Genomic DNA, 14,825 nt, shown 5'->3' with positions numbered 1-14,825 from the left:
ACGGGTCTGCTGACATAAATTCCTATCAGACTTTGCATATAGTATTTTTCATGTTTTTTAACACCATGAATTTTGCCATTTTTTGTGTTTTTTTTCCGTGCATTTTTTTCAGTCTCTTTTGTAGTTTTCCAACTCACATATGCCCAAGGGAAAAAAACCTAAAGGGGTTTTCTGGGAGTTTCTGGACTGATGACCTATCCTCTGATTAGGTTATTAGTATCTGATTGGTGGGGGTCCAACACCCGGAAACCCAGCCAAACAAGTGAAGAATAGCGGTGGAGCGCCAGGAGAAGATTTTAAGGATCAGGTCGCACTTGTAGGTGTGTCAGGTATAGCTAGAGGAAGCCCCTTATGGGTTTGAACAGGAGATACCGAATGCCATGTGGTAGAGGATATCTTCATCAAGGTGGGACCAAGAGGACCCAGAAATGATGATTTATAGTGCAGATTGTGGACACAGGGATTTAGTAAATTTTCAAGAAAAAAAATTGTGGTGAATACTAGGTATAGAGCGTATGCAATAATATAATATTAGATTGATGAAATTACATCGCTAAGGAAACTGTCAATAAAATCCCAAATTATGTTCGCACAATATATGTGTCTTACTCACTTCACGAGGGAGGGTGGCGCAAGATAAGCTCAAGACACTTGTCGCTAAGCCCTCCTTCGCCTGTAGAGTGGTTATTCCCTTGTTGTCCTTCTGATAGATGACCCAGTGGACTCCATCATAAATACAAGGTACTTTTTATCCAAAAGAGAGATTGATGCATTTCGGGGTATTCATAAACCTCTTCCTCAGGAGCATAATATAATATACATACATTTACAAGAATTTATAGTGTGGAGAGAAACCTACCCTCGTGGTGGGGCTTTCACTTCCGGTCACGTAACCCCGGAACCGGAGGTGCGCTTCACTTGTAAAATATACATAAAAACCAGATTAAATTAAGGCAAGGTGCTGGGTTTAAATACATAAATAAATAATTTAGTTGTATATTGTTGCCCTGCCCGTCCCATATTAGCACTAATGCCTGAGCGATTTGCATTCTACGGTTGAAACGCATTTCCGGCTTCCGGGTGCACCTGACTGGAAGTCGGTGCACCGCTATCTGGACGCTCCCCCATGAGCACAGGATTGTAGGATAAACAGCCCCTACATGTGCCCCATAAGTATTTATTTATTTATGTATTTAAACCCAGCACCTTGCCTTGATTTAATCTGTTTTTTATGTATATTTTACATGACCACGAGGGTAGGTTTCTCTCCACACTATAAAATCTTGTAAATGTATGTATATTATATTATGCTCCTGAGGAAGAGGTTTATGAATACCCCGAAACGCGTCAAGCTCTTTTTTTTGAATAAAAAGTACCTTGTATTTATGATGGAGTCCACTGGGTCATCTATCAGAAGGACAACAAGGGAATAACCACTCTACAGGCGATCTCAGCGAGGGAGGGCTTGGCGACAAGTGTCTTGAGCTTATCTTGCGCCACCCTCCCTGGTGAAGTGAGTAAGATGCATATATTGTGCGAACATAATTTTGGATTTTATTGACAGTTTCCTTAGCGATGTAATTTTATCAATTTATATTATATTATTGCATACGCTCTATGCCTAGTATTCACCACTATTTCGATTCTTGAAAATGAACAAAATCACTGTGTCCACAATCTGCACTATAAATCATCATTTCTGGGTCCTCTTGGTCCCACCTTGATGAAGATATCTTCTGCCACATGGCATTCGGTATCTCCTGTTCAAACCCTTAAGGGGCTTCCTCTAGCTATACCTGACACACCTACAGGTGCGACCTGATCCTTAAAATCTTCTCCTGGCGCTCCACCGCTATTCTTCACTTGTTTTTCTCTCACTCAGTGTTTATTGTTACCTGCAAGTCAGGCCGGTTTGAACAATTTGTTCATTCATGTGTGAGCAGCCTTTCCACCAATACAATTTTCGTTTCTTTATTTTTTAGCCTCACCATCCCTTGGCGCCCTATATTCCCTCTTTTTTCTCTCTTATATTTCCACTCTTGCACCCCCTTCCTAAACCCTTCCTTCCAGCCTCCCCCCCTTTTTTTTTTATTTCCCCTTTCCACCTTTTCTTTACTAGTACATCTACTTATGCTCCTTTTTTGTATTTGAAAATTTATTTTGCAACCAGCTATTTGAGAAGGCAGCGGTGCTCCTGTGAACGCCGCGGCCTTCTCTCTGCTTTTCCTAGGTTGAGTGACGATCATCGATCACATGGCCTAAAAGTGGCTCAGCCCCATTCAAGTGAATGCAATACCAAGCACAGCTGTTATACGATGTACGGCGCTGAGCTTGGTAAGCTGCTCACAGGAGCGCCACCGCCTTCTCAAACAGCTGATCGCTGGGGGTCCCGAGTCACCAGACCCCCACGATCATATACGGATGACCTATCCAGGGGAAATTCTTGGAAAACCCTTTTAATATATGCCACACCCAAAGCATGGTAAAAACACAAAAATGTCTGTACTGGATTTCATAATTTTCTTTAGACGTCTCAAAACTGGTGAGAAAAGTAGGTAGGGCTTAACAGGAGGAGCATGTCCTCTAATGACCCACCCGAAACCGACATAATTTATAGTTAAATCTAGGCTAAATCATAGATGGGAAATCCTGGCACGGGGACTGCAGTCAGAGGTGCCAGGTTTATTAGGCATGTGCCCCGTAAAAGGGAATCTGTCCCATATGTGTAAAACAAGCCTCATGCTGTGAGGTCAGGTCAGTAGACCAGCAGCTGGGTAGGAAAAATTGTCTGTAAAAGATGGGCACAAATACGCCAGTGAACCTGGCCTAGCACAGATTTTTATAGCAGCATGCGTCTCAAGTGATTTACTAAATTCTTTGGTACTACGAGTGGAGAATTTGAGTCAGAGATATCCTGTATAAGGAGACCTAGTGAGTGAATACCATGCTTTGTCTGTCTGGAAATCAAGCAATGAGAATTTTAAATGATGGTTCCTGCCTGACCGTGAGTCTACTGTACTGTATGCGCGGCATTGTGTGAGCACAGTACAGTAGGCCTGCAGTCAGGCAGGAGCTCACACTATCATAAGTCATCATGATGCTGTGAGTTCAGGTCAGAGGAACAGTGTTTGGGTTGTTACAATACAAATAATCAGCTGTGTCCTCATACCACAGTTTGAAGAAAACCTGTGAACATGGTCTTTGATCTGTGGGTAGTGTGTTATTGAGAAGTGTCACTGTGCAGGTAGAAAAATCAGAAGCCCGAAGATGACTCTGCTCTTTATCTATTCAGATCCCAAAGGTAGTACCACCACCAGTCAGCAGAGGTGGCTACAGACATTAGACAAATGTTGGATCCTCTGGACTAAGTATACGAGGGGTCTGGCTTTCTCCTGACAGCAGATGCTGGTGGAAAGTTGGGGACTGGATTTCAACGCGGCTGTCTCTTTGTTGTCAATTTTTTTCTGAACATTCAGTGACCCTTTAAAGAATAGCGTATTGAAGTGACATTAAATCCAGCATCTTATAATGATGAGAGAACATCTTTAACCAAATGCAAAACCAAATCTGATATTCTAGTGATCATATTTTTACTTGTTTTTAGTCCGTCTCTGGGATTACGTGTCTGCTTGTATCCAGAGTGGTGAGATTCTCTGTATGCTCTAAGTCCTGTAAATATCCCTTTACAAATGCAGAGATATTATCTACAAAAATTGCTCAGAGGACATGATTTCATTCTTCAAACAGTCTTTTCTATGGACACAGATATTAACCCAGAGTTACTATGGTTCACACACATGAGTGCACAAGGTACGCAGGAGCCAGTCATCTGATAGCCGATGAGAGAATACGATTGTTTCCTCTTAGGCCTAGTTCACACAATCGTTTTTTTGCGAGTGTACGGGCCGTTTTTTTGTGTTCCGTATACAGAACCATTCATTTCAATGGTTCTGCAAAAAAAACAGAATGTACTGTGTGTGCATTCCGTTTCCGTATTTCCATTTTTCCGTTCCGTTGAAAGATAGAACATGTCATATTATTGCCCACAAATCACGTTCCGTGGCTCCATTCAAGTCAGTGGGTCCGCAAAAAAAAACAGAACACATACGGAAATGCATCTGTATGTCTTCCGTATCCGTTCCGTTTTTGCGGAACCATCTATTGAAAATGTTAAGCCTAGCCCAATTTTTTCTATGTAATTACTGTATACTGTATATGCCATACGGAAAAACGGAACAGAAACAGAAACACAACGGAAAAAAAAAACGGAACAACGGATCCGTGAAAAATGGACCGCAAAAAACTATAAAAGCCATACGTTCATGTGAACTGGGCCTTACTGTGCCATAACAGATAGATAGATAGACAAAGAGATAGATAGATGTGCTGGATCAGACTAGACTTATTTTTAGATGGTATGAACTTAGACTAGACAGTCCAGAATTGTGCCAGATTTATCTGATGATGGATGATAAATTCGGGCACCTTTATACTGTCCAGTCTAATTTTACACCACCTATTGGTTGGCTTACTTTTTGGCAGAATTGATCGCCTAACTTGCACGCATTGTCTGTTAAACCACTACCCCTTATCAGTCAAAAAATAACCTGTCACCACAAATTGCAGTGGAATCAGAAAAGACTATGTTATACAGCGGATTGATATATAGTTTTTGCGGAAAAGATTCAGTAAAACCTGTAATTTATACATTTATATCTCTGCCTTTTCCACCTCCTGAGAACAGCTATCGGTACAGGAGGGAGGTGTTACCAGTGACTGACCGCGTTGTGTGTATAAGTGTGCATAAGACATAGCTGTCAGTCACTGGTAGCACCTCCCTCCTGTACCGATAGCTGTTCTCAGGAGGTGGAAAAGGCAGAGATATAAATGTATAAATTACAAGTTTTACTGAATCTTTTCCCACAAAACTACATATCAATCAGCTCAGCTCCTCCTGCTCTGTAACATGCTGCCTGCAGACTGCACTGTATTTTGTGGTGACAGGTCCTCTTTAATAAAGCTACTTTCACACTCGCGTTTTGGGCAGATCCGTCATGGATCTGCAAAAACGGATCCGTTACAATAATACAACCGCATGCATCCGTCATGAACAGATCCATTTGAATTATCTGTAACGTAGCCAAGACGGATCCGAGATGAACTCCACTGAAAGTCAATGGGAGACGGATCAGTTTTCTATTGTGGCAGAGAAAACGGATCCGTCCCCATTGACTTAAATTGTGTCCCAGGACGTATCCGTTTGGCTCAGTTTTGTCAAGCGGACAGCAAAACGCAGCAGGCAGCGTTTTGGTGTCCGCCTCCAGAGCGGAATTGAGACGGAACGGAGGCAAACTGATGCATTTTGAGCGGATCCTTTTTCATTCAGAATGCATTAGGGGAAAACTGATCCATTTTGGACCGCTTGTGAGAGCCCACGACGGATGTCACAAATGGAAACCCAAAACGTAAGTAGCCTAAATGTGTTACAAAGCATGTAGCCAGTTTTTTTGGCTCCATTTGAGCCAGAATGTAAATGCAATTCCTTTAAAGGGTAACTGTCATGTTTTTATTAAAAAATCAATTTTAGCATATGTTACTGCTGCAGCAGCATTATGCATAAAGCAATCTCTAGTTTCTTCACAAACCACAGTTTTCCTTGAGTTTTTCCCTTAGTTACGGCTGTTTAAACATTTACAATATGAGGACCTTCTCAAGATGGCTCCTCTGCCAGTTCTCTGAGCCAAAACTGCTTTCCCTCACTTCCCATACACACTTGCTGTATCCAGCAGCTCCCTGCCAGCCAATCAGATTGGATTACTGAGAGACACGCCTCCTCACTCTGAAGCCTAATGCAGGCAAGCAGTGTGAAGGACCGCCCCTCCGTCTCCCTGTCTTCTTAGCCAGAGACAGACAAGTCATAGCAACTATCTTTTAAGGGAGCAGTGGAAAGGGACAGGGGACATTAATGAAAGCTGTTATTATAAGGCAATTACAGATCTTTTGACAATCATTGACAGACTAACTCAGGTATACATGCCTACCTCTAATAAACTAGCAAATAAATAAAAAAATGACAGTTACCCTTAACTCCTATTTGACCATGCTCATTGTACTTTGTACTTACTTATTGAAAAGGTTCAGCCCGATCCTGTAATGTCTTTTCCTGATCACGTCATTACTGAATGCCGGTGAGTCCCAGCTGTTGCGTGTCTCTTTGTGGTAGGTCTGTTTGCTCAGGGTCTGCTCCCGGATACTGTCTCTGGAAGACTCTGAGCTGCAGTTTATTGTATCGTTGGAATTAGAAGTGCTATTTATGCTGTCGTTGTCGCCATCCGAATAATCAGATTCCGATTTACTCTGTCTGTTTACAGTTCCATTAATTATCAACTGCGCATCAATAGGCCTTGGCCGGTGGCGGCTTTGGTCATCCTCCCTAGGGATGATTTTGGTTGGAATATGGGTGATATGTTTGGGACTCCCTTGCTGACTGTGAATCCCTCTTTCATACACGTTCTGTCTTTTTATAGATCCCCTTTCAGAACGATCACTAAGGTCTACTGAACTGTCACTAGGTGGCTCAATGGTAAGCAAAGGAAGATGGTCTATTCTTGACCGATGGTCCTGGCACTCCAGCGATGGGGTGCTCCGACAGCTAGTATCTGTATCTAACTTATCATCCTTATGAGTCATGGACCAATACTCTTGAGAAGAGTTCATTGATCTGAGTCTCAAGTCAGATTCTGTGCTGGACGGCCTGTCCACAGACTGAGAAAGAGGAAGAGGAGGGGAGAGTTCTTCCTCGTCAATATAGAGGGTAACATCACTGTAAGATGCCGTCATTTCATCAAGTTTCCTGTGATCAAGGTTATGTGCTGGCTTAATCTGACTACTTCTTTCTAATTCCCGACCTCTAACTTGTTCAGATGCTTGGACTTCATCACCATGTAAACTACGACAGTTCAAAGCATCATCGATAGATTCTGCAAGGGACTTGACCTGCCTGGAGAAAGCATCTTCTAGTTCTGTGATGGCATCAGCAAAATCGCTGGATGCAGCAGGAGATTTAAGTGACGTCTGCTCGGCGAGATCCCCACAATCCGATTGCACAATCCGGTGCCCTACTTTTGCGCCATCGTTTGACAGAGACATCTGCTTTCCTTCAAAATAGGAACTATGGACTTTCTCTGGTCCTTCAAAGGAGAACTGCATTCTCATATTGGACAAAACAATCCGTCTCGACATGCGGTTTTCGGACATGGAACTTCGAAGCCTCTCAAAATTCTTGTTCATCTGATATTGCCGGAAGGCAGTTTGGATAGTGCGTGCTGCATGTCTGGTTATGAGACGGCCTCCATATTTGCGCTCCAGCATTTCCACCTTAAGAAATTAACACAAAGTGATTATCATAATAGAGTGACAGACACAGAAAGTGTCCTAATAGCAAATCTCCATTAAAGGGGTTGTCCACTCCTATACTATTAATGGCCTATCCTCAGGATAGGCCATCAATATGTGATTGGCGGGGATCCGACACACAACTCCCCCCCCAATCAGCTGTTTTAGCTTTGCTCCACCTCTACATATCTCCACCCATTGTGCAGGGGACAGGGCTTGTAGCCTGCAGGATACTCCCATTCATTTCAGTGGGAGCAGCACTGCACTAACTGGCATCACTAGGATATGCCACCAATGTCAGATAAGTGCAGGTCTCTAGAACAGAGCTTCCAAAGTGAACAAGAGGGCAACCGAGCATGGGCGGCTGCCCTCCATTCATTTCTACGGGAGTGCCAAAAATTTCCAGCAGTTCCATAGAAGTGAGTGGAGCAGTGACCATGCTTGCGTGGTGCGCTCTCCTTCACTTTGGGGTCTACGTTCTGGAGATGGGAGCAGGTCATAAAGGTGCAACAAGTACCTATCTAAAATTGGTGGCATAGACAACCCCTTTAACAAGAAAGTTTCCTATTAAATGACGGCAAGCAGGGAACTATGGTATGACTTTTTATTATACAGTGAATAAGCCTTATACCTCTAAAATGTGTTCCCATAGCCATCACTTGGACGTGTTTAAGGCTCCTTTTCCTTTAAAGGGGTTTGCAAGTTACATTTGTAATAGGCCAACAGCAGGAACATTGTTAAATAATTTAAACAATCCCTTTAACACACCTTCCAAGCCTCCCCAATCCAGCACTGCTGCTCGGACTCCCCAGCCAGGCTGCAGCGGTGACATGTTGTTGTGGTTGTGCTATCCTGTATACCGCTGCAGCCAATCACTGGTCTTGGTGGTGTACGGCAAGAGACAGGTGAAGCCCAGTAATTGTCTGCAGCAGTGTATGTGACATCACCACTGAAGCCAATCACTGGTCTTGGTGGTGTATGGCAAGAGACAGCTGAAGCCCAGTACTTGTCTGCAGCAGTGTATGTGACATCACCACTGCAGCCAATCAATGGCCTCGGTGGTGTATGGCAAGAGACAGCTGAAGCCCAGTAATTGTCTGCAGCAGTTTATGTGATGTCACCCCTGCAGCCAATCACGGCGTTAGTGGTGTATGAGAAGAGACAGCTGAAGCCCAGTAATTGTCTGCAGCAGTATATGTGACATCACCACTGCAGCCAATCAATAGCCTTGGTGGTGTATGGCAAGACACAGCTGAAGCCCAGTAATTGTCTGCAGCAGTTTATGTGAAATCACCCCTGCAGCCAATCACGGCGTTAGTGGTGTATGAGAAGAGACAGCTGAAGCCCAGTAATTGTCTGCAGCAGTGTATGTGATGTCACCACTGCAGCCAACCAATGGCGTTGGTGGTATACGGCAAGAGAAATCAGAAGCATGGTAATTGTCTTCAGCAGTGTATGTCACATCACCCCTGCAGCCAATCACAGCGTCAGTGGTATACGGCAAGAGACAGCTGAAGCCCAGTAATTGTCTGTACATGACGTCACCCCTGCAGCCAAAACTATTCGTCACTGCTGAAGCCAGGCTGTGAGAACTGAGCGGCGGAGCTGGATCAGGACTGGGAAGGAGGGGGATCTGGATCTGGGAAGGTGAGTTGAGGATTTTAATTTTTTTATCATTTCAACAATGTCCCTCAAGTTGACCCATTAAAAATCTAGTTTGGAAAACCCCTTTCAGTCTTGTGGTTATTGGTGGATTGAGCAGGCACATTCTGAGGTCTCTGCTATATAACAATGACATCCCACCCTATGAGACGCAGATAAGAATGATTACTGCAGATTTTCTGTGGCAATAGTGAATTTAAAGTCGATGACATAATGTTATTTTCAAAAACAATCCTAAAATATCATTGGAGGCGCTGGGAAGTGTGCCACAGAGTGCAGTCACATTAGCTTTATAAAAAAATATTTCACGGGGAAAAAACAAAAACCATACTATTAACCCTATCATGACTAGGCCTATTTTGGTTTTAAAGGAGTTGTCCTATTACAAACAATTATTCCCTATCCAAATAGTTGAGGGTCTGACCTCTGTGGCCCCTGGATATCACATGAAGAGGAGCTCTGTGGTCGCCTGTTTAAATGGAGCAGTGGTCACCCACAATTGCACGGCTGTCTCTGGCAGTCTCATAATGTTGAACAGAGTGGCAGCACGCATGCGTGACCACAGCTCCATTTAAACAGGAGAACACAGAGCCCCTGTTCTCCTGATTATCGGGGGCCACAGCGGTCAGAACCCCGACGATCATACATAGAAACATAGAAACATAGAATGTGTCGGCAGATAAGAACCATTTGGCCCATCTAGTCTGCCCAATATATCTGAATCCTATGAATAGCCCCGGCCCTATCTTATATGAAGGATGGCCTTATGCCTATCCCATGCATGCTTAAACTCCTCCACTGTATTTGCAGCTACCACTTCTGCAGGAAGGCTATTCCATGCATCCACTACTCTCTCAGTAAAGTAATACTTCCTTATATTACTTTTAAACCTTTGCCCCTCTAATTTAAAACTGTGTCCTCTTGTGGTAGTTTTTCTTCTTTTAAATATGCTCTCCTCCTTTACCGAGTTGATTCCCTTTATGTATTTAAAAGTTTCTATCATATCCCCTCGGTCTCTTCTTTCTTCCAAGCTATACATATTAAGGTCTTTTAACCTTTCCTGGTAAGTTTTATCCTGCAATCCATGTACCAGTTTAGTACATGGATTACATACACTTATTTCCTACTCTGTAGATAAGAGATAATAGTTTGTAATGGGACCTGCTTTTTAAAAGGGGTTGTCCCACCTAGACAATTATGGCATATCGATAGGCTATAGTAGGTGTGAATGCTGGGTCACAGAGCAGTAAATGGAGAAAGCAGCTCATGCGGGTCTTGCTCTCCATTCATAGTGAGGCCCAGTTCTTGAGATATTAGCATGTCCCGCACATTTACGGCATATCCTATCGATATGCAGACTGGACAAGCCCTTCAGTGCCAAGCAACTTTCTTTTTTCTCCTTGCATTTCGAGAGCCATTGATGTGCGATTTTGCCATTTTTGCATTTTAAGTGGCATAAATAATGTTAACTTTATTCTGAAAGTCAGTACACTTCACTACTGTGCATTAAAAAAACTGCAAAATATAGCAATTTGTTTTTGTTTTTCCATATTTTGAAAATTGGTAGGAAAGCAGGCATGGTTAATTAGTTTCCTTATATTTATCATTGCAACTAAAAAAAAAAATTGCATAAAAAGTCACAAACTCAGAACTCACTCCAGTAGGCAGGCTGAGTTTTTTTTTTTTTTGCAGGATGAGTGGAGGTTTTCATTGGTACTGGTATATTGAGGTACATATGACGTTCGCCTTTTATTACATTTTTTTTCTGGAGGCGGGATGAACAAGAAAACCTATTCTGGAAGTGATATTTATTTGTTGTGCTGTGTGGGTTAAATAATAAGATAATCTAAAAGGTCATAAATGAGCACTAACCAGTATAATTACATTGATACATGACCCTTAATATGTAATATGATAAAACTACATAACCACACTATGTCCCCTGATGATTTTGTAATAAAATGTAATAAGATTAGTAGTGCAGTAAAGCCACTTTATAACATGTTGTGTTTTATCATTTCAAGATTTCTGTTTCCTTTCATTCAACAGGAAGATTTTTGCTAACATTCAAAGGATCCATATAGAGCTGATACTTCTCACAGCTAAAGCTCTGGCCATACACATTCAGCAGTGGTCGGCCAACCACTCGTACCTTTGGTGGCTTATCTTTGGTACGCCCCATACACATCATATAGACATCCAGTCCTGCTAAAATTGGCCAACCTTGTCTATGGGCAGCTTAAAGAGGTTGTCCAACCTAGGAGCCCAGGCCACTCCTGGTTCCTGCTGGACCAGGAAATGGCTCAGTCCCGTAACCGATGCAGCCAATCATAGGCCTCAGCGGTCACATCTGCTTGACCGATGCGTCACTAATACCTGTCTCGTTCACACAAGTGATATGGACCATGTCAAAGTCTGTTCAGCGAAAAATGCATAATTTTGCATGCACGTTAAATAAGTTTTGCCTGCAACTGCGTTTCCGGTTTCCATTTATCCTGTCCGACTCCGTATTGCACCAGTTTGACAACCATTTTCCAACCATGTGAAAAAAAGAAAAACACACAGCATGTTCTATTAACCATCAGGAAGAATGATGCTGTCCGTGAGCGGTCAGTTTTGTTTTTTCACTGACCCAATAAATTGAACGGACCAGTCCTGCGTGAAAATGGATGAAGATAGAACATGCTGTGATTTTTCCTGAATGGACAGATGGTTGGTGAAAACGAAGGTGCAAATACACCCACTGAAACAAATGGTTCAGGGTTCAGTCCGGATGCTGTCCGTTGTAAACATCCGAGCGGAAACATTGCTTGTGTGAGATAAGCCTAAGAGCTGAACTCCATTATATCCATTCAAGCCAATCCTCTGTGTACTATATACAGCATATGTGTACTATATACAGCTGGAGCACGAATCTCTCCCGATCCGATGGTTTGTTACAATGGATCGCTGTAGGTAAAATGTATGGGCCTAAGGTCCAGCCTGGTAATTATATAAGGGGTTATAAAGACTTGCTGCAGTTGTATCCACCTCTCAGCTGTATCCACTAACAGCAACCAGAGATCTTGAAAATGTTCATTATCCAATGCTTGATTTACATAAAAAAAGTAGAGACTGAATATTAAAGAGATTATCAGAGAGTCAGAAAGACCACCCCGAGTGGCCTATTCTCAGTGGAAATCATTCTGGTCTCCGCCACTGGGTTCGGTGTGTAATGTTCCATGTGTGTAATGCTTCATGGAGCAGGTCACTGGTGCAGCCAGTGATTGGCTGCAGTGGTCACGTGTGTCCCCCCCCCCCCCCCAACGATGGATGTTGATCTCAGTGCAGCAGAGAGAAGAAAAGGCGGCCTGGGAGTGACAAACAAACACTGAACCCAGCGGTGGGGACCAGAAAAGTATGATCTCCATCGTAGGTCAGCCACCCTGGGAGGTCTGTCTAACTCTTGGATAACCCCTTTAATCATATGTATATAGCATTACAACAAGAAACAGTGTTACCTGCTTGTCCTGCAAGTCTGAAGACAGCTCATAGCTCTCAGAGAGTGATCTTGAGCGTTTGATAGCCTCCTCCTCGGCCTGTTTCCGCAGAATAGATGTGGAATGCTGTAGTTTTGGTCTCCGTGACCGCTGTCCAGGGGACACTGAATAAATCCCATACGAAGGATGGTCGTACTGGTCGGGGCTTATAGATGAGCTGTGTGTTATAGCTCCTTGGTGGTAGCCCGATGAGCCGTCTAAAGAAGCGCCAGTTTCACTTCCAGGGACCTCTCCTTCAACACTAAACAGGAAAAAATAGAGAAAAACCCATAAGTCTAGGTGGGCCACCAGATAGTGGTCTTCATCCATTACATAAAACAGCAGCTATTACTGATCTGATCTATTTAGTACGGCAGGGTTTCATCGAAATCCATGTCCTCACACCTAGCCTGCAAGGAAGTAGAAGGTCACATTCACGGATCTCACCTGTTCCATTAACGCGCAGTGAAGTACCTGCCTTTCATCTTGCTCGTCAGCAGAACTACCTTCGTGCATAGAAACCGAATGCAGGCATGTACTGGGCGTGTAGGAGACATTTGTGTCAGTCTTATCCTGAGGTCAAAGTCCTGACTGATCACACACTGAACTGATCAAAGTTTCTACTGTCAGAGCCTTAAAGGAGCCTCCATGAAAAAAATAATCCTTTTCATTCTCTGTGACTAAATGACAAGAAAACTAAAACAAATGTATGGAGCTCCTTTCAAATACACGTAATAAAGGCATCAATGCCAGCGGCAAACTCCTTCCTTGAGGTGGTCCAGCTGGTGCAGGGGTCAGCAACCTCCGACACTCCAGCTGTTGGGAAACTACAACTCGCAGCATGCGCCATTTACTTCTATGGGAGGTCCTAAAACAGTTCAGCAAATGTTCATGCTGGGAGTCGTAGTTTCAGCGCAGTTGGTTGACCTCTGAACTAGAGGTTGATCAGACAGTCACGCTTACCATCAGTCTGAATAACCACAATTTTAAAGGGGCTGTCCAGTACTAAAACAAGGTGCACCCCCTACGGCTACGCCCCTGGTTGTACTGTATGTCCAGGAGTCAAATGCACATTATGTCCATATGAATGGAGTAGCTGGTCGAAGACACAGAAGACATAGATTAACCTGTAAGAAATAGACCCTGGTGGCACACGGCTCCAGAGTCAATACCTCATTGGGTTGTCTTCTGCTGAACCTTTGGGGCCCATTGTTGTGTTACAGCCTGGAGGATCCTCTGGTAGGACATGTCCAGCCCTGATTAATAATCCTATATCCGACACATATTTTTATATGTACAGTATATGTCATATCAAAGGACAACAATACTTTGTCACATGAGAGTTTTTATGCCATTCTCAGGCCAGGACTTAAGCCCCGACAAATTTACTAAGATTTATGTCTGAAAACAGGTGTAAAAGAAGAGTAAAAACTACCGCCGTCAGGAGCTTGATTAGATATTATATCAGGCACAAGGACTGCCAGAGGTGCGCTTAAAGGTGTTGTCCGGGCTTTTTCTATTGATGATCTATCCTCAGGATAGGTCATCAATATCAGATCAGATCAGCCGTTTGAGCGCACGTGCCACCTCCTTTCTATCTTCCTGCTCGCCGCTGTATGTCTATGGGGCAGCAGTAGTGGACAGGAAGAGAGAAGGAAGGTGGCACGTGCGCACAGCATGCGCCGTCTACTCAAACAGCTGATTGGTGGGGGTGCCGGGTGTCAGACCACCGGCGATCTGATATTGATGACTTATCCTCAGAAAAAGCCCAGACAATCTCTTTAATTTATGACGACAGGAGAGAAACAAAGACCAGCTTTTCACGCCCCCCCCCCCATTACGTTGCCCTATAACCACAGTATTTGACAGCAGTACTCGAAGTAATAGACATTATATAAGGGCACACCAGAGTACTGTATGGGAGAATGTCAGTATGCCTGAATTCTCAGAGTACCATTTTGTCAGGACACACCCAAGGCGTATATGAGTGCAGACATTTTTACAATCTTATTATAGAAAGTGGTATAAAAAGAAAAGAGGAAAAGGTCGCCCTGCGCTGTACACTAGACCCTGCGCTCACAATGACATGAAATATGAAATACCAGCCCTGAGGGTGATCGTGGCTCTGTGGCTTTGAATTTTTCTGAGAAGCTGCTCAGATTTATGTTTTTCCTCGCGGCTGAATTCTCACTTCAGAGCTAAAGCGCCGTGGGATTCACAGAGCGTGATAATGAAAACTTCACGGAAACA

At 43.5% G+C, this 14,825-nt stretch overlaps 1 protein-coding gene across 7 annotated transcripts in view; it reads right to left on the bottom strand.

Annotated features, from left to right (window-relative positions):
- The window catches only part of IQSEC1 (IQ motif and Sec7 domain ArfGEF 1), a 229,694-nt gene that overhangs the window by 51,477 nt on the left and 163,392 nt on the right, over positions 1–14,825 (bottom strand). For all 7 annotated transcript variants that reach the window (XM_044300549.1, XM_044300552.1, XM_044300550.1 and 4 more), the window contains exons 2-3: positions 12,558–12,837; positions 6,125–7,377 (exon numbers count right to left, since the gene is read on the bottom strand). In XM_044300549.1, coding sequence (XP_044156484.1) covers positions 6,125–7,377; positions 12,558–12,837 — 1,533 coding nt within the window. The remainder of the gene's footprint in view (positions 1–6,124; positions 7,378–12,557; positions 12,838–14,825) is intronic.

This window comes from Bufo gargarizans, chromosome 7 (genome assembly GCF_014858855.1).
Source record: "Bufo gargarizans isolate SCDJY-AF-19 chromosome 7, ASM1485885v1, whole genome shotgun sequence".
In the NCBI taxonomy this organism is placed as follows: domain Eukaryota; kingdom Metazoa; phylum Chordata; class Amphibia; order Anura; family Bufonidae; genus Bufo; species Bufo gargarizans.
This window is presented reverse-complemented; position numbering and strand designations above follow the sequence as displayed.